At 39.9% G+C, this 27,453-nt stretch overlaps 1 protein-coding gene across 6 annotated transcripts in view; it reads left to right on the top strand.

The window, feature by feature from the left end:
* Positions 1 to 27,453, top strand: part of ASH1L (ASH1 like histone lysine methyltransferase) — a 195,873-nt gene that overhangs the window by 54,919 nt on the left and 113,501 nt on the right. For all 6 annotated transcript variants that reach the window (XM_027613237.2, XM_035722526.1, XM_035722524.1 and 3 more), the window contains exon 3: positions 10,565 to 15,131. In XM_027613237.2, the coding sequence (XP_027469038.1) occupies positions 10,565 to 15,131 (4,567 nt within the window). The remainder of the gene's footprint in view (positions 1 to 10,564; positions 15,132 to 27,453) is intronic.

The following is a 27,453-nucleotide window of genomic DNA, read 5'->3' as shown; positions in this document are numbered from 1 at the left end:
CTACCTCAGGGCCTTTCCTCTCACTGTTTCCTCTTTGGGATATTATTCTTTTCTCGGGTAGCTGTATACATCCCTCCTTAAGGCTTCTGTGCAGATGTGGTATTCTCAATTAGGACTTTCCTTTTTTTTTTTTTTATATATATTTTGTTTACTTGATAGAGACACAGCGAGAGGGGGAGCACAAGCAGGGGGAGCGGGAGAGGGAGAAGCAGGCTTCCCGCGGAGCAGGGAGCCCGAGGCGGGGCTCGATCCCAGGACCCTGGGACCGTGACCTGAGCCGAAGGCAGACGCTCAGTGACTGAGCCCCCCAGGCGCCCTCAATCAGGACTCTCCTGACAACCTGTTTTAATATTGTAAGTGCTTTCCAACCCTAGTCTTTCCTCTTCTTCCATGTTCTTAATTTCTGCATAGCACATTTCACATTCTGAAATACTGAATATTTTACTTACCTTTTTATTGCCTCTACCTCGCTCATGCATTAGAATGAACTCTCCATGATGAAAGGGATATTTTCACTGCTATTACTCTTTGTACTTAAACAGTAGGTACTTATTAACTGTTTTCTGAAAAAATGAGTTCTTGATTCAGCAAGAATTCAAGATGTAAAGTAGATAAAATCAGCAGTGTTCTCAAATATCATCAATGTAGAGTTAGAAAATCTAACAAAAAATTTATTCATGAAAGTAATGTTATTTGTGAAATATTAAGAATTAAACTCGACAGCAAGTGTTTGGGATCTATTTTGAATAAGATTATAAATATCCGGTAACACCAAAAGGTTTAACTAAATAGATAAATTTGCTTTGTTATTGTGGTGCTAATGTTACTCTTGAGATATTTTTTTTTCCCTACCTTAATATACAAAGTTAAAGCCATTTACAGTTTTTTGAAATTTCAAGTGGATCTCAAGGCCACCTGGAAGTCTACATAAGCAAAAATAATCAGGAATCCTTATGAAAATGTTCTAAAATTAGTGGCTTGGGATTTGCAAGTCTGTGAATATACTAAAAACCATTGAATTTGTGCTCTAACAGAGGGAATTTTATGGTATATGAATTATATCTCAATAATGTTATAAATAAAATAGCCAAGAAATTTCTACAGGAGTACAAGGAAAAATTAGTCTTTTCAAGTATTAAAAGTTTTTATAAAGTTATAGCATCAATATATTGTATTAGTGGCTCAATAATAAACATAAATGTGAGTGAAGCAAAATGGAGAGCTTAAAGAGAGACCCAAATAAGAATAAAATAGATGATGAATGTATTTCAAGTAAATTAACATTAAGTGAGTAATGGAAGAACTCCTTTTGAGGTAAAAGCTGAGTGCTACTCACAGATTATTTTCAAAATTCTAGATAGATAAGTAATTTAAAGTAAAAAGAAAAAAATTCATTGAAAATGTGGTGACGATTATTGTCTTCAGGAGGGCTTGACCTTTCCAGGTATGCTATGAAAACAGCTGTAGAGCTAAAGAGACTATTTTATTGACTATATGGTTAAGAACTTTGACTGTGAAGTGAGACTAGGTTTAAATCATACCTCAGTCACTTACCTGGTTAGGTGACCTTGGGCTGATATTATCTCAACTTTACTCTTGTTCTTCTTACTGAGGTTAATCATAGTAGTTGCATCAAGTAATTGTGGGGGTTCACTGACAGCCTGTGTGAGGTGCTTAGTTGTTTTTCATATGTATTTGAACACATAAAAGATTGTAACTTTGTAAGGAATCTTAACAGGAAATGGAAATACAACTTGATAAATTGGGGGAAATATGTGTAACATGAGAGAAAAAAGAACTCCTATTTCTAACATACTGAGGGCTCTTCTAAATCAGTAATGATAAATTCCACAGTGTAGAAAGATAGTAGGGACCAAGGACTTTGAACAGTTATTTCCGTGCTGAAGAAATATGCATGGCCAGCAAAATCATGTGACAGGACATTCAAAATAACAGGTAACAAATGAAATGTAAATAGAAATACAAAAAAACCTTATAGACTGTGGAAATCTTAATCAGTGACAATGGGAATACACGGACTTCTCTTCACATTTAGAACATTGACATCCCACCAAAAAGACTCATAGCATAATATAAACAGTAAACAGAAAACTGCAGACTGCACATGAACACAAACCCACAGTTAGGGCAAGTTAGTACATGCACACATAGCCTTTACATCCAAAGAGCTATAGATATTGAAACCATCTGAAAGATTTACGTGTTTAAAGGGGCAAAAAGCCATTTGATAAAAACAGGACAATAACAAGTAGATTTGAAAATTATCTTAAATAATTAATCTAGGAATAATAGCATTTGAAATGAAAACTTAATGAACTTATTGGAACGGTAAATGGGAGACAGTAAAATTACTGAACATAAATAACTCCAACCAAATCACCCAAATTGGCAATGTTTAATTTCAGAATTATCAGGGTCGGGTTGTCAGATGGTATTTTTCTGCTATAAGAAGGATTGCCTGGGCGCCTGGGTGGCTCAGTCGGTTAAGCGTCTGCCTTTGGCTCAGGCCATGATCCTGGATTCCTGGGATCAAGTCCTGCATTGGGCTCCCTGCTCAGCGGGGAGCCTGCTTCTCCCTCTGACTCTCCCCCCTCTCGTACTCAGTCTGTCTCTCATTCTCTCTCTCAAACAAATAAATAATAATTTTAAAAAATCTTTAAAAACAAAAGCATTGCCTAACAATGTAGGAAATCACAAATCCTAAAGTGTTATCTTGATTTGCAGAAATGTATTGTTTGTACAGTCTGGATTTTTATAATGAACTTTTTTTCCTTTAAAAAAACTTTTTTCCCTTTCGTAAATAGCTGGTCCACATGTGTAAATAGTACATTTATACATTACATTATAAATAGTTATTTATTGTGTATCCCTTTAGATCTAGCAGTTCTCTGAGTGAAGTAATTGGACAAGTAGGCAAAGATTTATGTAATTGGATGATCATCATATATTCATAATGAAAAATAATCAGAAATTATTTTAAAAGCAAGTCGGAGATTGATTTTATGAATTATGGACTGTTATGAAACCAGTGAATCAGTCCTCTTAATTCCTGATTTATTTGCACAGAGAAGTGTTTCCTTGTATCATTTAAGTTAACTGAGCTACAAAACAAAAAGCGTTTTGAGCCCATTTTTATAAAAGAATGTACATGTGCATGTTGTGCATGTGATGGAAATAAATGTAAAAGTGTTTATCCATGGATGATACTATTTTTGTCTCTTTTTAAATAAGCATACCTTTATATTTGGAAGAAAGCTCTTTTCAGGTTGAAAAAAATTACATGCCTAATAGGATGCTTTGATACAATAACTTTTTCATTGGTTAATATATAATATGCTGTCTTAAAAATGGTACTTATTATTACTAGTTGTCATTTTAAAGGGTTCTTAGAAATATAAGAGGAGGAATGCCTGGGTGGCTCAGTCGGTTGAGCGTCTGCCTTTGGCTCAGGTCATGATCCCAGGGTCCTTGGGCTCCTTGCTCAGAAGGGAGTGCTTCTCCCTCTGCCTGCCACTCTCCCTGCTTGTGCTTTCTCTCTCTCTCTGTCTCTCTCTCTGACAAGGAAATAAATAAAATCTTTAAAAAAGAAAGAAAGAAATGTAAGAGGATAATATCACCAGTACCAAATGTAGTTTTCAACATCTTATTATCTCATCAGTTGTTTATCTAATATCAGGATTTGGAAGAAAAGATCTTTGAAACCAAAACCAAATTATCTATGGATGTCTTTGTTGTTGTTGTTGTTTTTCTCTCTCTCTCTCTTTTTTTTAAAGTTTATACAACTTTATTTTTTTAATTAACATATAATGTATTATTTGTTTCAGGGATCAGTCACAGATATGTGATTCATCAGTCTTTCACAATTCACAGCGCTCACCATAGCACATACCCTCCCCAATGTCCATCACCCAGCCACCCCATCCCTGCCACGCCCCTCCACTCCAGCAACCCTCAGTTTGTTTCCTGAGATTAGGAGTCTCTTACGGTTTGTCTTCCTGTCTGGTTTTGTCTTGTTTCATTTTTTCCTCTCTTCCCCTGTGATCCTCTGCCTTGTTTCTCAAATTCCACATATCAGTGAGATCATATGATAATTGTCTTTCTCTGATTGACTTCTTTCACTTAGCATAATAGCCTCTAGTTCCATCCACATTGTTGCAAATGGCAAGATTTCATTTTTTGATGGCTTCATAATATTCCATTGTGTATATATAGTACATCTTCTTTATCCATTCATCTGTTGATGGACATCTGGGCTCTTTCCAAAGTTTGGCTAACGTGGACATTGCTGCTATAAACACTGGGGTGCACGTTCCCCTTTAGATCACTACATTTGTATCTTTGGGGTAAATACCCAGTAGTGCAATTGCTGGGTTGTAAGGTAGCCCTATTTTCAACTTTTTGAGGAACCTCCATGCTGTTTTCCAGAGTGGCTGCACCAGCTTGCACCACCAACAGTGTAGGAGGGTTCCCCTTTCTCCGCATCCTCGCCAACATCTGTCGTTTACTGACTTGTTAATTTTAGCCATTCTGACTGGTGTGGGGTGGTATCTCATTGTGGTTTTGATTTGTATTTCCCTGATGCCAAGTGATGTTGAGCACTTGTGTCTGTTGGCCATCTGGATGTTTTTGCAGAAATATCTGTTCATGTCTTCTGCCCATTTCTTGATTGGATTATTTGTTCCTTGGGTGTTGAGTTTGATAAGTTCTTTATAGATTTTGGATACGATACTAGCTCATTTGCAAATATCTTCTCCCATTCTGTCGGTTGTCTTTTGGTTTTGTTGACTGTTTCTTTTGCTGTGCAAAAGCTTTTTATCTTGATGAAGTCCCAATAGTTCATTTTTGCCCTGGCTTCCCTTGCCTTTGGCGATGTGTCTAAGAAGTTGCTGTGGCTGAGGTCGAAGAGGGTGTTGCCTGTGTTCTCCTCAAGGATTTTGATGGATTCCTGTCTCACATTTAGGTCTTTCATCTATTTTGAGTCTATTTTTGTGTGTGGTGTAAGGAAGTGGTCCAGTTTCATTTTTCTGCATGTGGCTATGGAGACTTTTGGGTTTTCCACGTAAAGTATCGTCAGCAAAGAGTGAGAGTTTGACTTCTTCTTTGCTGATTCAGATGCCTTTTATTTCTTTTTGTTGTCTGATTGCTGAGGCTAGGACTTCTAGTACTGTGTTGAACAGCAGTGGTGATAGTGGACATGCCTGCCATGTTCCTGACCTTAGGGGGAAAGCTCTCAGTTTTTCCCCATTGAGAATGATATTCGCTGTGGGTTTTTCATAGATGGCTTTTATGATACTGAGGTATGTACCCTCTATCCCTACACTGTGAAGAGTTTTAATCATGAAAGGATGCTGTACTTTGTCAAATGCTTTTTCTGCATCTATTGAGAGGATCATATGGTTCTTGTTCTTTCTTTTATTAATGTAGTGTATCACACTGATTGATTTGCAGATGTTGAACCAACTTTGCAGCCCAGGGATAAATCCCACTTGGTCGTGGTGAATAATCCTTTTAATGTACTTTTGGATCCTGTTGGCTAATATTTTGGTGAGAATATTTGCATCCATGTTCATCAGGGATATTGGTCTGTAATTCTCCTTTTTGATGGGGTCTTTGTCTGCTTTTGGGATCAAGGTAATGCTGGCCTCATAAAATAAGTTTGGAAGTTTTCCTTCCATTTCTGTTTTTTGGAACAATTTTAGAAGAAAAGGTATTAATTCTTTAAATGTTTGGTAGAATTCCCCTGGGCCATCTGGCCCTGGGCTCTTGTTTGTTGGGAAATTTGTGATAACTACTTCAATTTCCTTTGCTGGTTATGGGGTCTATTCAGGTTTTCTATCTCTTCCTGGTTCAGTTTTGTTAGTTTATAGTCTCTAGGAATGCATCCATTTCTTCCAGATTATCTAATTTGCTGGCATGTAGTTGCTCATAATATGTTCTTGTAATTGTTTGTATTTCTTCAGCATTGGTTGTGATCTCTCCTCTTTCATTCATGATTTTATTTATTTGGGTCCTTTCTCTTTTTTTTTTTTAAGATTTTATTTATTTATTTGAGAGACAGAACGAGAGATAGAAAGCACGAGAGGGAAGAGGGTCAGAGGGTCAGAGGGAGAAGCAGACTCCCTGCCGAGCAGGAAGCCCGATGTGGGACTCGATCCTGGGACTCCAGGATCATGACCTGAGCCGAAGGCAGTCGCTTAACCAACTGAGCCACCCAGGCGCCCCCCTTTCTCTTTTCTTTTTGATAAGTCTGGCCAGGGGTTTGTCAATCTTATTAATTCTTTCAAGGAACCAGTTCCTAATTTTGTTGATCAGTTCTTCTGTTCTTTTGGTTTCTATTTCATTGATTTCTGCTCTGATCTTTATTATTTCCCTTCACCTGCTGGGTTTAGGCTTTATTTGCTCTTCTTTCTCCAGCTCCTTTAGGTGTAGGGTTAAGTTGTGTATTTGAGACCTTTCTTGCTTCTTGAGAAAGGCTTGTTTTGCTATATACTTTGCTCTTATGCAGCCTGGGCTGCATCCCAAAAATTTTGAGCAGTTGTTTTCACTTTCATTTGTTTCCATGAATTTTTTAATTCTTCTTTAATTTCCTGGTTGACCCATTTTTTTTTTTTTAAGATTTTTATTTATTTATTTGACAGAGAGAGAGAGACGGCAAGACAGGGAACACAAGCAGGGGGGGAGTGGGAGAGGGAGAAGCAGGCTTCCCGCGGAGAAGGGAGCCCGATGCGAGGCTTGATCCCAGGACCCTGGTATCATGACCTGAGCCGAAGGTAGACGCTTAACAACTGAGCCACCTAGGCTCTCCGACCCATTCATTCTTTAGTAGGATGCTCTTTAGCCTCCATGTATTTGAGTTCTTTCCAACTTTCCTCTTGTAATTGAGTTCAAGTTTCAAAGCATTGTGGTCCAAAAATATGCAGGGAATGATCCCAATCTTTTGGTACCAGTTAAGACCTGATTTGTGACCCAGGATGTGATCTATTCTGGAGAATGTTCCATGGGCACTAGAGAAGAATGTGTATTCTGTTGCTTTGGGATGGAATGTTCTGAATATATTTGTGAAGTCCATCTGGTCCAGTGTGTCATTTAAAGCCCTTATTTCCTTGTTGATTTTTTGCTTAGATGATCTGTCCATTTCAGTGAGGGGGGTGTTAAAGTCCCCTTCTATTATTGTGTTATTTTCTATATGTTTCTTTGATTTTGTTATTAATTGGCTTATACAATTCACTGCTCCTATGTTAAGGGGCATAGATATTTACAGTTGTTAGATCTTCTTGCTGGATAGACCCTTTAAGTATGTTATATTGTCTTTCCTCATCTTTTATTATAGTCTTTGGTTTTAAAATCTAATTTGTCTGTTATAAGGATTGCCACCCCAGCTTTCTTTTGATGTCCGTTGGCATGGTGAATGGTTTTCCACCCCCTCACTTTAAACCTGGAGGTGTCTTTGGATCTAAAATGAGTCTCTTGCAGACAGCATATCGATGGTTCTTGCTTTTTTTTCCAATCTGATACATTTTGTCTTTTGTTTGGGGCATTTAGCCCATTTACATTCAGGGTAACTCTTGAAAGATACAAATTTAGTGCCATTGTATTTATTGCCTATAAGGTGACTGTTACTGTATATTGTCTCTGTTCCTTTCTGTGTATGTTGCTTTTTGGCTCTCTCTTTGCTTAGAGGCCCCCCTTTCAATATTTCTTTTAGGGCTGGTTTGGTGATCTCAAATTCTTTTAGTTTCTGTTTGTCCTTGATTTCTTCTTTTCTTTAGTCATTGACCATTTAATGTGGGATACAGCCTTAGGCTGATTTTAGTTAATTGGAGATCTATATTTCTGACAGAGATGAAAATCCAGATTCAACTCCTGTCCTTTAGCAGCTTATGGGAGTTGTATATATTACTACTTTTAGGCAGATTTTTTTTTAAATAACCTTTTTATTGAAGTATAAATACATTTAATTCATAAGTGTGACAGCTCAATGAATTTTCACAAACCCAAACACCCCATTTAGCCAGCATTCAGATTAAGAGAGAGAACATTGCCAGCACCCGGTAAGCCCTCCTCACGCTCCTTTCCTATACTACCTCGTACCGGCGGTGACAGTTTTCCTGACTTTAATATTATAACTAGTAATGCCTGCTTGTGAACCTAATATGAATGGAATTGTATAATATACAGTGGCTCCCTCCATTCACTACTGTAAGCTTTATTCATGTTATTGCACATAGTCATAGTTTATACAAGACAGATTTAGGTCAGTTTTAAAATTGGAAATGATGTAGTTTTCAGATACAAATATATTTTAAAATTCTTAAAATAATAAAGCCTCTTAATTTTTATGTTTTGAAAAGTAACTGTGAAAGTACAGAATGAGAATATTGTTTTTTAATAGAATGGGAGGAAGATGTAAGAGGCTTCTTTAATTTACAAGCTTAACATAAGTTGTACAGAAGACTGTCAAAAAAAGTCTGTTTCCTCGTGAGCAAAATTGTAAGAGTCTAGTTCAAAAGAGATAATTAAGTTCCCTTAATTCTGATTTCATTAACTATTGGTGGTGGTGTGTTCTACTTTAGTTGCCACAATGTAAAGAGGAGTATTGAGAAACTGAATCGCGGCTATCAGAAAATGATCAGAAAAGATGTGAAACCGCTTACTTTGGTTTATTCAGCTACTCTCCTGTAGGTAATCACTTTAGGGATTTGCTGTTAAAATAGTGGTAGGAGCACCTGGCTGGCTCATTCAGGGTAGCATGTGACTCTTGGTCTCAGGATTGTGAGTTCAAGCCCCCTGCAGGGTATAGAGATTACTTAAAAATAAAATCTTAAAACATAGTGGTATATTTTGCGGCTTTCTGTAGCCGTTCTGTTTCTGCCAATGTGTCTTGGAATATGTCTCCCGCAGTGGGATTCCTTGGTCACAGGTATAGTTTGTGTAGGTGGTAGTCTCCCAGTTCTCACCTATCTCCTGCTGTAGGGGTCACACCATGTTACATAGAGCTCATGTCTGGATGCTTGAGTTTGGGTTTTGTTGCTTCGCCCTGTTCCATTGGTTCTTTTGTCTTTTCATGTGTCAGTTCCATACTGTTTTCATGATAGAAGCTTTAAAAACATTTGATACAGTTATCCCCTTGCTTTTCTTCTTATGTGTTTGGGTTGGGGGGCAGAGGGATAGAGAATCTTAAGCAGCTCCACACATGCGGGGCTTGATTTCACAACTCTGGATCCTGACCCGAGCTGAAATTAAGAGTCAGACATTTAGGCAGCTGAGCCACCCAGGCACCCCTACTTTTTCTTCTTTAGATTTTGCTAGCTATTCTTGCTTGTCTTTTTTTTTTTCCAATGAATGTGATAATTTTTCTTATTCCTGAAAGAAATCTTGGTGGTATTTTTATTGGGATAGCGTTAAATTTATAGATTTGTTTAGGGAAAAATTATCATCTTTATTTCTTCTTATCCACAAACACAGTATATCTTTCCATTTGTTCAAGTCTTTCTATTTCATGGTTAACAAGAAGTTTGTCAACTATACTTCAATTGTTAAAAAAAAAAAAAAAAACTATGCTGAAGGAAAAAAGAAGAACTGGAAAAAAGAACTCTTTTTTTTTTTTTAAGATTTTATTTATTTATTTGACAGAGAGAGAGAGAGCATAAGCAGGGGAAGCAATAGGCAGAGGGAGAGGGAGAAGCTGGCTCCCCACTGAGCCAGGAACCTGATGCAGGGCTCAATCCCAGGACGCTGGGATCCTGGGCTCATGACCTGAGCTGAAGGCAGACGCCTAACTGACTAAGCCACCCAGCGTCCCAGAAGACAACTCTTTAGTTGCTATCTAAAAGTAAAACAGATTGCTCTGTGAAGTAACGAATTCACTTGTAAAGTATATGGTGAGGATTCATGAACTGGATAACAATTTATGTTAATGACTTAAAAGTTATTTCCTGAAATGTTATATAAAATACATTCTAAATAAAATACAAATGTATTTCATGGTCCTTATTATTCTTGTCACTTAAGAGGGAACTGCAGTGACTACTCATTCAAGACCGTAAGTGAGAGTGAGCTAAAGGAGTGGAAGTGGGTGGGGTCGTACAGTGCTGGTTGGAAATCTTTGAAATCAATGAAGGAGGTAGGCTGTGATCAATTATTTTAAAAGAGGACCATGGGATATTGTAACAGTATTTCTCTTTTCAAAAACAGTGTATTTGTGTGCTAATGTGTATTCAGTTTAAAGTAAAGTAAGAGTAGACTGGTAATTTGCCTTTTTAAAACAATGTCAAAAAATAATAGGGATATTTCTAAATACTGAGTAATACATAGGTTTATATGGTAGCTTGGAAGTCAACAAAGATAACATTTTGCTAGCCTCTGACAGCAGCAGAGGAACTCACATCCTGTGGCACAGTGTAACATTCATCAGGTTTTTTTTCAAAAAGCACTGTTGCCTACCTTTTATCTGATATGTGATCAGTTGGTTTGTTCACTTGTAATGCTAACCTGAAGGGATAGGTTTACTCTCTCTGAATCCTTTTTCTTGTTCAAATTTTAGGACCCTTCAAAGTTATACAAGAAAACAGGTGATGTTGCAGCCGTTGAATGCCAATCTGAAGAGAGCATCCATCTTCATTCACAGGGAGAAAACAGTCCTTTGTCTAAGAAGCTTTCTCCAGTACACTCAGAAATGACAGATTACATTAATGCGGCATCATCTACTCTTGTTGGTAGCCGGGATCCTGATTTAAAGGACAGAGCATTACTTAATGGAGGAACGAGTGTAACAGAAAAGTTGGCACAGCTCATTGCAACTTGTCCTCCCTCTAAGTCTTCCAAGACTAAACCGAAGAAGTTAGGAACTGGCACTACTGCAGGACTGGTTAGCAAGGATTTGATCAGGAAAGCAGGTGTTGGCTCTGTAGCTGGAATAATACATAAGGACTTAATAAAAAAACCAGCTATCAGCACAGCAGTTGGATTGGTAACTAAAGATCCTGGGAAAAAGCCAGTGTTTAATGCAACAGTAGGATTGGTCAATAAGGACTCTGTGAAAAAATTAGGAGCTGGCACTACAGCGGTATTCATTAATAAAGACTTAGGCAGAAAGCCAGGGACTGTCACTACAGTAGGACTGCTGAGCAAGGATTCAGGAAAGAAGCTAGGAATTGGTATTGTTCCAGGTTTAGTGAATAAGGAATCTGGAAAGAAGTTAGGACTCGGCACTGTGGTCGGACTGGTTAATAAAGACTTGGGCAAGAAGTTGGGTTCTACTGTCGGCCTAGTGGCCAAGGACTGTGCAAAGAAGATTGTAGCCAATTCAACAATGGGATTAGTTACTAAGGACATGGGAAAGAAACTAGTGAGTTGTTCTATGGCAGGACTGGTCAGTAAAGATGCCATAAACCTTAAAGCCGAAGCACTGCTCCCCACTCAGGAACCACTTAAGGCTTCTTGTAGTACAAACATTAGTAGTCATGAAAGTCAGGAACTTCCTGAATCCCTGAAAGATAGTACCACCAGCAAAACTTTTGAGAAGAATGTTATACGGCAGAGTAAAGAAAGCATATTGGAAAAGTTCTCAGTTCGAAAAGAAATCATTAATTTGGAGAAAGAAATGTTTAATGAAGGAACATGCATTCAGCAAGACAGTTTCTCATCCAGTGACAGGGGGCCTTATGAAACCTCAAAGCATGAAAAGCAACCTCCCGTGTATTGCACTTCTCCGGACTTTCAAATGGGAGCTGCTTCTGATGCATCTACAGCAAAATCCCCTTTTAGTGCAGTAGGAGAAAGCAATCTCCCTTCCCCATCACCTACTGTATCTGTTAATCCTTTAACCAGAAGTCCCCCTGAAACTTCTTCACAATTGGCCCCCAATCCGTTACTTTTAAGTCCTACCACAGAATTAATGGAAGAAATTTCTGAATCTGTTGGCAAGAACCAGTTTCCTTCTGAAAGTACCCACTTGAACATTGGTCATAGGTCTGTGGGTCACAGCATGAATATTGAATGTAAAGGGATCGATAAAGAGCTAACTGATTCAAAAACTACACATATAGATATTCCAAGAATAAGCTCTTCCCTGGGAAAAAAGCCAAGTTTGACTTCTGAATCCAGTATTCACGCAATTACCCCTTCAGTTGTTAACTTCACTAGTTTATTTAGTAACAAGCCCTTTCTAAAACTTGGTGCAGTAACTGCATCTGACAAACACTGCCAGGTTGCTGAAAGCCTCAGCTCTAGTTTGCAGTCCAAACCATTAAAAAAAAGGAAAGGAAGAAAACCTCGGTGGACTAAAGTGGTGGCACGAAGCACATGCCGGTCTCCAAAAGGGCTAGAATTAGAAAGATCAGAGCTTTTTAAAAATGTTTCATGTAGCTCACTATCAAATAGTAATTCCGAGCCAGCCAAGTTTATGAAAAACATTGGACCATCTTCATTTGTAGATCATGACTTCCTTAAACGTCGATTGCCAAAGTTGAGCAAGTCCACAACTCCATCTCTTGCTCTCTTAACTGATAGTGAAAAACCATCTCACAAGGCTTTTGCTCCTCACAAACTATCCTCCAGTATGTGTGTCTCTAGTGACCTTTTGTCTGATATTTATAAGCCCAAAAGAGGAAGACCTAAAGCTAAGGAGATGCCTCAACTGGAAGGTCCACCTAAAAGGACTTTAAAAATACCTGCCTCTAAAGTTTTTTCTTTGCAGTCTAAGGAAGAACAAGAACCCCCAATTTTACAGCCAGAAATTGAAATTCCTTCCTTCAAACAAAGTCTTTCTGTGTCTCCCTTTCCGAAAAAACGAGGCAGACCTAAGAGGCAGATGAGGTCACCGGTCAAGATGAAGCCACCTGTACTATCAGTGGCTCCGTTTGTTGCCACTGAGAGTCCAAGCAAGCTGGAGTCTGAAAGTGACAACCATCGAAGCAGCAGTGATTTCTTTGAGAGTGAGGATCAGCTTCAGGACCCAGATGATCTGGACGACAGTCGTAGGCCCGCTGTCTGCAGCATGAGTGACCTTGAGATGGAACCAGATAAAAAAATTTCCAAGAGAAACAATGGACAGTTAATGAAAACAATCATCCGCAAAATAAATAAAATGAAGACTTTAAAGAGGAAGAAACTGTTGAATCAGATTCTTTCAAGCTCCGTGGAATCAAGTAATAAAGGGAAAGTGCAATCCAAACTCCATAATACAGTGTCAAGTCTTGCTGCCACATTTGGCTCTAAACTGGGCCAACAGATAAATGTCAGCAAGAAAGGAACCATTTACATAGGAAAGAGAAGGGGTCGAAAACCGAAAACTGTCTTAAATGGCATTCTTTCTGGTAGCCCCACCAGCCTAGCTGTCCTTGAGCAAACCGCTCAGCAGGCAGCTGGTTCAGCATTAGGACAGATACTTCCCCCTTTACTGCCTTCCTCTGCTAGTAGTTCTGAGATTCTTCCATCCCCTGTTTGCTCTCAGTCTTCTGGGACTAGTGGAGGTCAGAGCCCCGTAAGTAGTGATGCGGGCTTTGTTGAACCCAGTTCAGTGCCGTATTTGCACTTACACTCCAGACAGGGCAGCATGATTCAGACTCTTGCAATGAAGAAGGCCTCAAAGGGGAGGAGGCGACTCTCTCCTCCTACTTTGTTGCCAAATTCTCCTTCACACTTGAGTGAACTCACCTCTCTGAAAGAAGCTACTCCTTCTCCCATTAGTGAATCTCATAGTGATGAGACCATTCCCAGCGATAGTGGAATTGGAACAGATAATAACAGCACATCAGACAGAGCAGAGAAATTTTGTGGACAGAAAAAGAGGAGGCATTCCTTTGAACATGTTTCCCTGATACCCCCTGAAACCTCTACAGTCCTGAGCAGTCTTAAAGAAAAACATAAGCATAAATGTAAGCGCAGGAATCACGATTACCTCAGCTATGACAAGATGAAAAGGCAGAAACGAAAACGGAAAAAGAAATACCCCCAGCTCCGAAGCAGACAAGATCCGGACTTCATTGCAGATCTGGAGGAATTGATAAGTCGTCTGAGTGAAATTCGAATCACCCATCGAAGTCATCATTTTATCCCCCGAGACTTGCTGCCAACTATTTTTCGAATCAACTTTAATAGTTTCTATACACATCCTTCTTTCCCCTTAGACCCTTTGCACTACATTCGAAAACCTGACTTAAAAAAGAAGAGAGGGAGACCTCCTAAGATGAGGGAGGCAATGGCTGAGATGCCCTTCATGCATAGCCTTAGTTTTCCTCTTTCTAGTACTGGATTCTATCCCTCCTACGGCATGCCTTACTCTCCCTCGCCCCTCACAGCCACGCCCCTAGGATTAGGTTACTACGGAAGGTACCCTCCCACTCTCTACCCTCCTCCCCCTTCTCCTTCTTTCACCCCCCCACTTCCACCTCCTTCCTATATGCATGCTGGGCATTTACTTCTCAATCCCACCAAATACCACAAGAAAAAGCATAAGCTACTTCGACAGGAGGCCTTTCTCACGACCAGCAGGACTCCCCTCCTGTCCATGAGCACCTACCCTAGTGTCCCTCCTGAGATGGCCTATGGGTGGATGGTCGAGCACAAACACAGGCACCGGCACAAGCACAGAGAACACCGCTCTGAGCAGCCCCAGGTTTCCATGGACACCGGCTCTTCCAGGTCGGTTTTGGAGTCTTTGAAGCGCTATCGATTTGGAAAGGAGACTGTTGGGGAGCGATATAAACATAAGGAAAAGCACCGATGTCATATGTCCTGCCCTCATCTCTCCCCTTCCAAAAGCTTAATAAACAGAGAAGAGCAGTGGGTCCACCGGGAGCCTTCAGAATCTAGTCCACTGGCTTTGGGATTGCAAACACCTTTACAGATTGACTGTTCGGAGAGTTCTCCGGGTTCATCCCTCGGAGGATTCACTCCCACCTCTGATCTGGCTAGCAGTGACGAGCACACAAACCTTTTCACAAGTGCAAAAGTGCAAGGCAGCTGCAGAGTTTCAAACCCTAACTCCAGTGGCCGGAAGAAACTAACTGACAGTCCTGGACTGTTCTCTGCACAGGACACTGCACTAACTCGGCCTCACAGGAAGGAGCCACTGCCTTCCAGCGAAAGGGCGGTACAGACCATGACAGGTAAGGCGGTGATTTCTTCGTTTCCTTGTTATTTGTGTGCAAAAAGAAGGCTATTTTGCCTACAGGTTGCCTGATACATGTATGTGAAACTTTAATAGATCTACTGGTTTCTGGTTTGTTTTTGTTTTTATAAATGTGAAATGTTGTCTTCAAAGTTCTCATTTTCAATAGATGTGAGAAGTAAGATAAGGCATGTTTTTGCAATAATTTTGAATATTGAGAAGAGAGATTATAAAAACAACACTAAACTTTTGGAAACCAGGAAAAATGATTCTTATGCAGAAAAGCCATTACACAGTTTCTTCAGTGATAAATGGCTCATAGATATCTGTTAGTAGCTGTGCAGGATTTTTAGTATATGCTAATCTAATAATTATAAGTTATTTTATGTTACAGGAAGAAATGTTGTTAACCCTGTATGTCTCATAATAAAAATCTAAGCATTCAAAATTATCAGCTTCATAAAAGGTAACAATATTCAGAGGGACTTCATTCTGCAGTTATCTCTAGATATCTTCATAATAGCTGCTTCAAATGTATATAAAATGACATGAAGCAAATCTAGATAATAAATACATTTGTAACATCTATAAAGTGTCTTAAGAAGTGAAACAAAGATAGCAAACAAGAAACAGGAAGCATTGCCCAATCGTGGAGAAGGCATCTCTAATCAGAAGTTCTTTATCAGAGATCTCAACTCTGGGGGTTTGTAAATTAACCCTAGGGAGTCCATAGAACCTCTCTTGTTATAAATAAAATTATGTGTATGTATGCTAGTGTGTGTTTTTCAGGAGAAAACCCATACATTTCATCAGATTCTCTAAGTAAATTCTTTAAGCCTCTATATCCATTCCTGTAAAATGGTAATAATAAGGTAATCATGACAAGTAATGAGATTATAGTGTTTACGAAGGGATTTGCACATAGTAAGTACACAGATGTTAATTGGTAGTAGTTTTCCCCCAAAGATTAAAAACTTGTGCATGAGAGGAAATGATAAACCCCTCAGAGTTAAGTTTTTGCTCCTGATGTTCATTATTCATGAACTTTTAAAAACTAAAAGCCATTTTGGTTGAGAAACTGAGCATTCTTTAGTTTTTAACAATGTAATAAAGAGGAAAAAAATTCCTAAACTTATAATTAGATTCATTCAATAAATACTTGATAAATATTTAATCAGCAACAGTTGTTGAATATCTGTCTGCCAGGCATTCTACTTTGTGGGCCCCTGTGATATCTTAGGGAATAAGGCACGCAAGTTCATTGTTCTCGTGCAACTTACAGTGGAGGAGAGGGGTTAATAAAAAAACTTACATGTTAAATGTCATTAAAAATCGATAAAGGGATATTAAAAAAAAAGAATAAGAACAGGGTCTGTGAGAGTGTGGGATGGGGGCCTAACTGAGCAAGCCATCCTTGAGAAAGTGACTCTAAACTGTTTGTTACCTGAAGGATGAGCAGCAGTTAGCTGGGAAAATGGGATTCCACTTACTCATTTATTCCTTCATTCATTCAATCCTTCCTTTATTTATTAAATTCTAAAACATGTTGCTATTCTAGTCACTGGCATATAGTAAAGACATGATGGCAGGCCTCATTAACCTTCAGCTTTAGTGAAGGAAGACACACGGTAGCATAGCAAGCACACAGATAAAGGCATAATTGAGGAAAAACGCCATCAAGTTAATTTAACAGTGTCGAGATGGATCATGAGGGGAGGGGGACACCTATTTAGATAAAGTTATTAGTTATGGCCCAAGGACAAAAAGCTGAAGGATGAGAAGCCCCTGGCTTCTCAAGCTGAGGTTTCAGTAAAGAGCACAGTTGAAGGTCCTGGACGAAGAGCTTGGATGTTAGACTCTGCGGCGGGGTCACTGTGGTCGGACAGGGACACAGAATGGCTCCAGAGTTGCGGCACATAAAGCCAGACCGTGTCCAGAGAGTTGAGGTTTTATACTAGGGTTAGGCAAGGGACAGAGGGGTGTTGATTTTAGATTTGCTTTTTTAAAAGAGCATTCTGGCCCATGTGTGAACACTGCCCTGTAGAGGAGAAAAATAACTATAGGGAGACTGGTTTGTAGGTGGCGCAGTGGTCTGTCTGGAGGAAACGGTGGCACTTGGGTGAGCATGCTGGCCGACTTGTGCAGGCACACTGGAGAGTCTGGTGCCAGCCGGGAGGAGGCACACATTTGAGGAGAGCACAGTTTGCACTTTTAATCTGCGTAACCTTTGGGATGCCTTTAGAACATTCAAGTGGAGATAACTGAGCAGGCAGTTGGAGATCTAGTTCTGGAGCTCAATAAAGATGTTTTGGCTGGAGATAGGGGCATTTCACTATGAGGTTTTGAGACACTGTCAGTATCATTCACTGAAAATAAAAAGCCTTCTGGAAAAGACAAAGCTGGGAGCAGATTCGCCAAATGTATGCAACTTTGTAACCAGAGCACCAAGAAAAATAATTCTAGAAAATGCCAGCAGCAGTTAAAAAGACAAGTTAAGTTGTTTAATAAATAGATACTCCAATATTGAACATAGGCTTTAACTTTTCAGGAAAAGATAAAAGTAACTTGATAGAAGGGACTATAAAGAAGGGTTGAAGCTGCCCAGCTGGAGACACAAAAATTGGCAAATAAATGAAGTGATGCCACATATAGCTGGTTCTGGGTTATTGTCCTTGTTTGGTTTTTTGCATGGAGCCTGGCGGAGCACAGGATAAGTACTCGCCCGAAAATCTCTGACCAGCTGGAGCCCAGAAGAGGGATATGGGATGCATGATGAACGGGCACTGTGAAGAGAAGTGCGTTGCTCCATGGTTTACTCCATCTCGTTTGTGTGAATATATTCTCTTCCACTGTTGACTTGGTGCTTCAGAACATGAATGTGCTTTGAAAAATCGTGTGTGGACTCGCACAGTTTCCATATTGTCCTGGTATTCTTCTCTTTATCAGTTATGTGTGAGCTCTTCCACGGTACTATTAAAAAAAAAAAAAAAGATTATAAATTTACGAACCGTCTGTATATCTGTCATCGTGTGATGGAGGGTGCTCCCCTAAGGAAGGAGGACAGAGTGAGAAAGGAGGGCCTAGGACCGCCCCGAGGAACTGCAGTATTTACAGTAATGACTAGGGGCGCCTGGGTGGCTCAGTCGTTAAGCGTCTGCCTTTGGCTCAGGATGAGCCCCGCATCGGGCTCCCTGCTCCGCGGGAAGCCTGCTTCTCCCTCTCCCACTCCCCCTGCTTGTGTTCCCTCTCTTGCTGTGTCTCTGTCTGCCAAACAAATAAATATCTTTTTAAAAAAATAAATAAAGTAGTGATTAAGAGCCCTTAGCCTTTGGTTTATCTGGGACCATTTGTAATCTCTTCTGTTTTTAAAAAATTAATTGCTTAAGTTTAAAAATCTGGAGATTTTACATAAGAGTTTAGAAGTCTGCTTTTCTTTAGAATAAAAATCAGAACATCTGGCAACAGTTAATCCACATTTCCTGGCTGATATCAATGGCTATGTCTCAGTAGTGGCAGAGGCCCCCTCGCCCCCCCCCCCACCCCCACCCCTGACCTTGGTTGGGCTATGCATTCTTCAGCTCCCCTCAGTCCTCCGTTTCCTGTACTTTGCTGTACCTGGCCTGGTTCAGATGTTCAAGCAGGGTATCTGTCTCTAAGGAACATTTGAGTTCGAGGCCTCTAAGAGTTATGAAGAGGAACTTATAAGAGGTGTAGGATTGAGGTGAAGGTGAGTGAGAAGACAGATGAGGTGGTTGAATGTATTCTCTACATAAACATTAGAGTCACCCAAGAGACCCCTTACAGGAGGTGGGCTGGAAGAATAAATGTGAGCCTGGTTTCAGTGCCCTCAGGAAATGAGATAACCAGTCTAATACAGGAAAATATTTGCTTTAAGAATAAGAACTTGTCTCCTTCCCCTTTAAAAAAATAACAAAACCATTAAGGTCTCTCTGAAGTCACTGTTCTGACACTAATTTTGTACCATAACTGGGTGTCCTACAGTTCAGTTCTGATACTAGTTACCTGGAGTTAGGAAAAACCCAGCAAGTTAAGAGCAAAGTCCTTCAAAGACTGACCTACTTTACGGTGCAGGGCAAGTTTCAGTGACCCAGTCCACCCACACTCTGGTCTAGCCTGCTACAAATTTGAGGCTTCCCACAACCCCTCAGTTGTGATAATTTGGTAGAACGACTCAGAACTAACTGAAACCACTGTACTTAGGATTACAGTTTTATTATAAAGGATGCAGATCAGGAATTGAAGAGATTCGTAGGGCAACATCTAGAGTGGAGAAGGGGACACACTGCTTCCATGCCCTCATTTTGTGGCACCTGGCTGTGTCGCCTCCCAGCACATCACTGTGTTCACCAATCAAGATGCAACACCAGGCCTCTGGGGCTAGAGTTTTTATTGGGCTTAATTACATCAGCATGATTGATTAAATCACTGTGTAATTGAACCCAATCTCTAGTCCCCCTCCACTCACTGTAGATTGGGCTGGCCCAAAATCTCAGTCCTCTGATCCTGTGATTGGTCTTTTTAGTGAGCAGCCCCATCAGTGAGGTCTTGGGGCCCACCTTAAGTCACCTCTTTGACGTAACGAAGACACTTCTATCACTCAGGAAATTCCAAGGGTTTTTGAAGCTCTTTGCCAGGAATCCGAGACAAAGAACAGATAAATTATTATAACAAAAGTCTGAATTCTTCTGTTAGCTTGTTTCTTGGAGCATATCTTCTTCACAGTCACTCTTTTGATAAGCAGATAGAAATGTGTCTAGATTTTTTTTTTTTTAAGATTTTATTTATTTATTTGAGAGAGACCATGAGAAGAGGAGGGGCAGAGGGAGAAGCAGACTCCTAGCTGAGCAGGGAGCCCGATGTGGGACTCCATCCCAGGAGCCTGAGATCATGACCTGAGCCAAAGGCAGTCACTTAACCGACTGAGCCACCCAGGAGGCACCCCCCCCCCCCCTTCACAGTTATTGTCTGTTGTTTGCCAGGAACAGGGAATACAAGCATGAATAAAATCTCATTTCCTGCCATCAGGAATTTACCATTCAGCAGAAAACATAGACATGTATACAAATAATTATTGATAGCCCCAGGGGCATCTGGCTGGCCCAGTCAGTTCAGCCTGTGACTCTTGATCTCCAGGTTGTGAGTTTGCACCCCACGTTGGGTGTAGAGATTACTTAAAATCTTAAAAAAACAAACAATTATTGATAGTTCCTAAAATTGAGATATTCACAACATGTTTTGGGGGTAGAGAAGAGAGGGACTCAGGAGGAGATAGAAAGACGTTTTTAGTTGTTTTTTTTAAAGATTTTATTTGAGAGAGAGAGAATGAGATAGAGAGAGCATGAGAGGGGCGAGGGTCAGAGGGAGAAGCAGACTCCCCGCAGAGCAGGGAGCCCGATGCGGGACTTAATCCCGGGACTCCAGGATCATGACCTGAGCTGAGGGCAGTTGCTTAACCAACTGAGCCACCCAGGCGCCCAAGACGTTTTTAGTTTAGTGTGCAAAGAATAAAGGGTGAAGACTATTGCTTACAGAGAAATAAGCTTTTCAGGGTCTTGGAGATCTGATAGTGTGCTTAGGTAACTGCAAACAGTCTGATATGGGACCCAGGAGATGAGGCTGGAAAGATAGGCAGGAGACAGATCATAAAACATCTTGTTTATGTAAGATACCAAGGAGTTAAATAGAGCTGACCCTATAGGCAATGGGAAGTTAAAGGTATTTATTTATTTATTTATTTATTTATTTACTATTTTTTTATTTTAATGTATTCATTTGAGAGAAAGAGCATGAACACGAGCTGGGGGAGAGGCAGAGGGGAGGCAGACTCCCCGCTGAGCAGGGACCCCTATATGGGGCTCCATCCCAGGACCCCAGAATCATAACCTGAGCCAAAGGCAGATGTTCAACCGACTGAGCAACCCAGGCGCTCCGAAGCCAAAGGTTTTAAAGAAGAATGATTTGCTGAGATTATATTGACAGCACTATGGTAGATGGACTGGAAAAATATCAGGTGCACCAGTTTGGGAATCGTCCCAGCAAAGTATTATGGGGGGCCTGAACTAAGGTAGTGATGAAGAAAGCATAGAAGTCGATTTTAAGAAGAGGTGAGGAAAGGGGGAGATTTTAGAATGTTTGTAAGATCCCTCTTTTCAGGAATTGGTTGGACAGCCGTGTGACTGAATGAAAGGGGGCATATGGGAGGAGACGGTTGGAGCAGAAAGTGGATTTGGGTTTCATGCTGGTTAGTGGGATATGGAGATCCGTAGCTCAGAAGAGAAATCAGCCTGAAGATAAACGTTGTTGAGAAGTGATTGTGGAAGCTGTGAAAGGGAGTGCACCTGTCTCCAGGGAACACGCTGGGTTTGTCCTAAGGGGAGTTTACAGTCAGCGTCAGGTGCTGCAGAGAAGGACGGAAAGTGGACGGTTCGGTTTAGTGTGTTATCTTTTGTGATCTCAGCGGTTTGTATAGTGGTAAATGTTAGATTTCCGAGGAAGTGCACACACTTAAAATTCTTACAGCTTTAAATTTTGTAGCAATTCTGTCTGGTTTATTATTTACTCATAATTACACATTCTGTCAAGAAAATATTTGCATCTTGTCAGTGAGGTGATTGTTTCAGTGTCACATAATTATTAAAGTGAAAAGAGTGTAACTATGTTTTTTTAATTTTTTAAAAAGATTTATTTATTTTAGGGGCGCCTGGGTGGCTCAGTCATTAGGCGGCTGCCTTCGGCTCAGGCCATGATCCCAGGGTCCTAGGATCGAGCTCCGCATCGGGCTCCCTGCTCCGCGGGGAAGCCTGCTTCTCCCTCTCCGACTCCCCCTGCTTGTGTTCCCTCTCTCGCTATGTCTCTCTCTGTCAAGAAAAATACATAAAATCTTTAAAAAAATATATTATTTTAGAAAGAGTGCAAGCAGGGGGATGGGGAGAGAGAGAGAGAGAGAATTCCAAGCAGACTCCCTGCTGAGCCCGGAGTCCCACATGGGGCTTGATCTCATAACCCTGAGGTCATGACCTGAACCAAAACCAAGAGTTGGATGCTCAACCCTCAACCAACTGAGCCACCCAGGTGCCCTTAAACTTTGTTATTTTATTTTATTTTTTTTTAAGATTTTATTTATTAATAGAGAGAGAGAGGTAGCACAAGCAGGAGGAGTGGGAGAGGGAGAAGCAGGCTTCCCGCCGAGCAGGAGCTCGATGCGGGGCTCGATCTCAGGACCCTGAGATCATGACCTGAGCTGAAGGCAGTCGCTTAACCAACTGAGCCACCCAGGTGCCCCAAACTTTGTTATTTTAAATTGACCTCAGTCTTAGCAGCTGATATTTTTTCTAGACATAATTTGGAGATAGATTCATTATACATTAATTGGTATCCTGTTAAAATATCCAAAAAACTACTTACTATACCATATATTACAAAATTGCCAGTTACCTTCTGGACATCATCCTGAAATAGCTTCCAGTGGCCAAAGCAGAAATAGTTGAAGCAACAAAATTAGTAATGACAGTATGGATTATAATGTAAAGAATATGTAAATACCCACTATTCAGTGTTGATATAAATAAATGATTGTATGGGGCACCTGACTGTCTCAGTCAGAAGAGCATGCAACTCTTGATCTCGGGGTTGTGAGTTCAATCCCCATGTTGGGTGTAGAGCTTACTTGGGGGAAAAAAATACGAGTACTTGATTAAATAGATCAGTGGAGGAAAGGACAAATCCTCCTTACAGAAGAATTCCAAATATTATATGTAGACTATCCTCTTCAAGGAGGTGGAGCTTAGTTCCCCACTTCTTGAATATAGACTGAACTTAGTGACTAAGGTCACATAACAGAATACAGAAAGGGTAAAATAGTAACTTTATAATGGAGAGGCCTAGCAGACAGCACCTTAACTGGGAGCAAGTTCAACTTGACCAATGATAAATCAGAGGGCAACATGCACCCTCTGATACAATGTAGTATTCTGTCCAAAAACTCACATCCCCCGTACTCTTGAAAAACACAGCCCCAGTCTAATAATACTAAAACAAGCCCAAAAAAGGGACATTATACAAAATATGTGACCAGTACTCCTCAAAAGTATTAAGGAACTGAGAAAACAAGGAAAGATTGAGAAACTGTCTTAAATCAGAGGTGATTAGGAGACATGACAACTGAATACAACATGATATCCTAAATTGGACCCTAGAACAGGAAGAGGACATAAGTGAAAAAATTATGTTAAAGTTAAGTTCATAGTTTTGGCAAATGTACCATAGTTATATAAGAGGTTAACATTAGGGGAAGTTGGGTAAAGGATATATGAGAAGTCTTACTTCATATTGTCTTTACAGATCTTCTGTAAATTTAAAATTACTCCAAAACAACCAGTTTAGATTTTTTCTTAAAGCAGAGTATTGGGGCACCTGGGTAGCTCAGTCTTCTAAGCATCTGCTCAGGTCATGGTCTCGGGGTCCTGGGGTCAAGTCCCACATTGGGCTCCCCGCACAGCGGGGAGTTTGCTTCTCCCTCTCCCTCTACCCCCTCCCCACCCAGTGCATGCGTGTGTGTGTGCGCGTGTGTGCACACACGTGCAGGCTCTGTCTCAGCTAAATCTTTTTTTAAAAAAGTACTAATTATTGAATGAAGCCTGTCTCAACTGATAACTGATTAAAGAAAAAAAAAGATGTTTGTATTGAGTAGATTTATCATTAAGTGTTCATTGGCATAAAACAGACATATCTGATTAATTATGTTGATGTGAATATGAGGAAAATGAATGAAATTAGATCGGGGCACAGGCAGGAAGGATAGTCCTTCCTAGGTAGTCTGAAGCAAGGTCGCTAACTTTCTCTTGTTTCATAGATGGGCAAACTGACAATTACTTGAGCAGATTTGGATTAAACAAATTAAATTGCATAAAGCTCTAAAAAGGGTAACAGGTCTAATTATTTTATAAATGATGTTTATGGGGTGTTTAGCTTATTTTAACTTATGTACTCTTCTATAGTAACTGTTACAGACTAATGGTCTAAGACCTGCCTGATGCACATGGAATGGTAGTGATTTCACATGTAAGCCAGGCCAGGCTTTCTAAGCTTCATCCAGTCCTCATAACTAATTCAAATTAATTAAGTATGTATTTACGTTAGGTAGACATCAGATAGCCCTAACGGGAAATAGTTTCTGACCTGGAGAATCCCTGTTTTTCAGCATTTTCAACTCATGGCTGGCTGTACATGCCAGAACCTGCAACCTGATTTCAAAAATGGGGAGAGTGGTAGCATGGGGTATTTCCCATTTGTAGCTTACAAATTATAGATGTATAAATATATATACACATACATACACAGCCACATATATATATATATATATATATATATAAAAGGTTTTGATAATTATTTTGTCCCCCAAGAATAAATTAGAGCTAAATTTTCTTTTTATTTGGAAAAAAGTATATTCGTTGTAAAAGCATAATAGTCGAAGTGAAGTATACTGTGTTTTTTTCTTTTTAACTCAAGACTGTGCTCATTGATCAGAATTTTCTGATTTATGACGATTTCACCAGCATGTATAAAGATACACCCAAAGTGAAGTGTGAACATGTGGAGATGAGGTCAGAAAATTGATTGTGCTGTTTTGTGCAGTTTTGGGGATTTCCAGAGGAATTCCATTTCAGTGAATAATCTGATTTGGATATTACGAGAAATATCCTAATTAGAGGGAAAAAACACTTTTTAGCTTAAAAATCACCAGCATAGGCTCTGAATCATTCTCTCTTGTAGTGCATTTAATTGGTGAGTCAGATGAAATGTATTGCTCTCAGTAAATGTATTTCCCACAATTGAGAACAGCTGTTTTTTTCATGGACCAAGCTTTTATCTCAGTGCTCAGCTCATTCAAGAGAAGCTTCCAGGGCTCCTGAGCTGTGAACCATAGCAAAGGATTCAGAATTTGAATCTGGAAACAAAAAAACCTGATTAGAAACTTCCAAATACTTTGGTATTTTATGTTCAGATTCTTTTACTATGGTATTCATTTGTATTATAACCAGTTTTGATTCATTCATTCACTGAACAAACACTGCCAATAGCCTTGACTTGTAAATGATAATATAAGCTTCTTTCTTCAATTTAAAATTTTACAATATGCATTAGTTTTGGTGAGCAGGAATGATTTAAATGTTAGAAACTGTTTCAAATATGTGATTTTGAAATAAGTGTATATCATCTATAAACTGGTTAGAGCATGGTATCTTTCCAAATCTGGTACACTTAATCTGTTCTCCCATAGCTTACCCAAAGATATTTCCAGCATTAGACACATCAAACACTCGGAGGAGCGTGGGACTCTTGATCTCGGGGTCATGAGTTCCAGCCCCACATTAGGTGTAGAGATTACTGAAAAATAAAATCTTTTAAAAAAAAGAAAGAAAGAAACATCAAACATTCTGCTTACCCAAACCATTCCGTGGTTTCTTGGGTCTTTAGTGCTGAGCTCCCAGCAGGGCATGACCAGAATTCATAACTATAAGTTATGAAAATTTTCATAGTGGATTTACACTGAAGAAATACATGATTTATCCAACCAGCCGTTGGTTTCATTCACTGTGTTCTTTTGTTAATTTACATTTGAAAATTCCTCATTTTTAGCTTAGGATACTCCAGGCCTCAAAGAAGCAGTTAGGTTGAATTATTATTCCAGTTTTTTCTTTGCGATGCCTTCCGCTCCCATGCTGGTATCTCTGCCTATTTGACTGTCTTCACACCCAGGCATCTGTAAATGTAGTATTTCTTTTTTATCTTAGACTGGTTTCAGTTCCTCCTGCGTAGACATCAAGCAAGATCTCTTGTGACAAATCAACCTCAGAACAGCTTCTTGGTTTCCACCCACTTTTGGGTAGCATGGAAAGATTTCCAGATTCTTGTCCCTTAAAATCCAGTTATGTTCTTTCTTTGTTTTCTCAACTTTCTGTCTTTCTTATCCATGATTTCTTCTTATGGTTTTGCTGTGTAAGTACCACCTTTCCCCCTTTTTGTCTAATTTGGCAAAAATGTTTCCCCAAAGTCTTGTCTTTATGTTTAAAAGCTCATTGAATAGTGGCCAGGTAAAACCCAGAGACCATAGAGTCAATACTACCTCCAAGGTTCCTTCACATGTCTGTGTTCAGTTCTTAGTTCCCTCATTATTTTCCCAATTTATGATATTCTCCCCTTTCAGTTTCCCTCCTTACTGATAGTCTGCCTTCTGTTTTACATGAAGACCTCTGTTTTTCCAACTGAAGAGAAAGAATATACGTGTAGTAATCAACTTACATTTATGCTGAAGTGCAGTTTTATTTGGGTACTTCTTTTGTGATTTATCTGTAATTTGTACTTCATTTATGTGTGTGGCATTTCTAAACATATTTCTGAAGCTGCCAGATATCTGAGTAATGAGACACTCAGTAGTGTTTCTACCCAATAGTTTTGTGAATTGAAGAATCCCATTTATATTCTGTTTACTTCTGAAGTATTTAATTATTCGGCTTTATATTATATTGAAATGAGAAATGGTGGGAAGTCTCTGATAAGTAAAATTGTATGTAGTCTCCGTGTGTATTCTTTGATGGAGTGCCAGAGTTTCTTGAACTGGAATCCATACGAACCTCTTGTCCTACAAGGAGTGGAGGGGCTTCACGTGCCCCCCAGGCAGAGCTGAAGTGACTCCTGATGAGCCGTGAACAAACCCGTATCACGTGACGGAGGCCGCCGCGCAGTCGCCGCCTGAGGAGTCCGCCGTGTGGGAGCGGTGAGGAGCGCGCAGGGGAAGCAGACGGCCGCGCTCCTCCGGAACGGCGTTGACCAAGTTCTCGTGCCTCCTGTGGGCACATCGGGTTTTATGGATGTAATCCGGAGCATAACCCTAGGCCTGGAGAAGCTGTGCTCCAGAGTCAGTGGATTCGAGATTCACTCCAGAGGAGGTTTTTCCAGCCTTGTGGGTACCTATGAGCCTTGGAGGTACCTTCTTACTCCTACTTCCCTGTCAGATGTACTTCTTTTCCTGGCTCTTCTTGATGTTTAAGAAGGATGCTTGATAGTCTGCATTAGTTCCTTTTCCTAACTGGGCGTAAGTCCCTGCCCTTCTTTAATTGTTACTTTAATATCGAATAGTTGCCTACACCTGTCAGTGACATTACTAAGTAATTAGGGTCTAAAAATTTAACAAGGAGCTAATTTATGTATAATAGTATGACATTTATAAAAACCCTTTTAATTTTTTATATTGCTTCACTTTGGGATTCACATTAGCCGTGTGAGTTAGAGTGCTTTAT

Source organism: Zalophus californianus, chromosome 10 (genome assembly GCF_009762305.2).
Source record: "Zalophus californianus isolate mZalCal1 chromosome 10, mZalCal1.pri.v2, whole genome shotgun sequence".
NCBI lineage: Eukaryota > Metazoa > Chordata > Mammalia > Carnivora > Otariidae > Zalophus > Zalophus californianus.
This window is presented reverse-complemented; position numbering and strand designations above follow the sequence as displayed.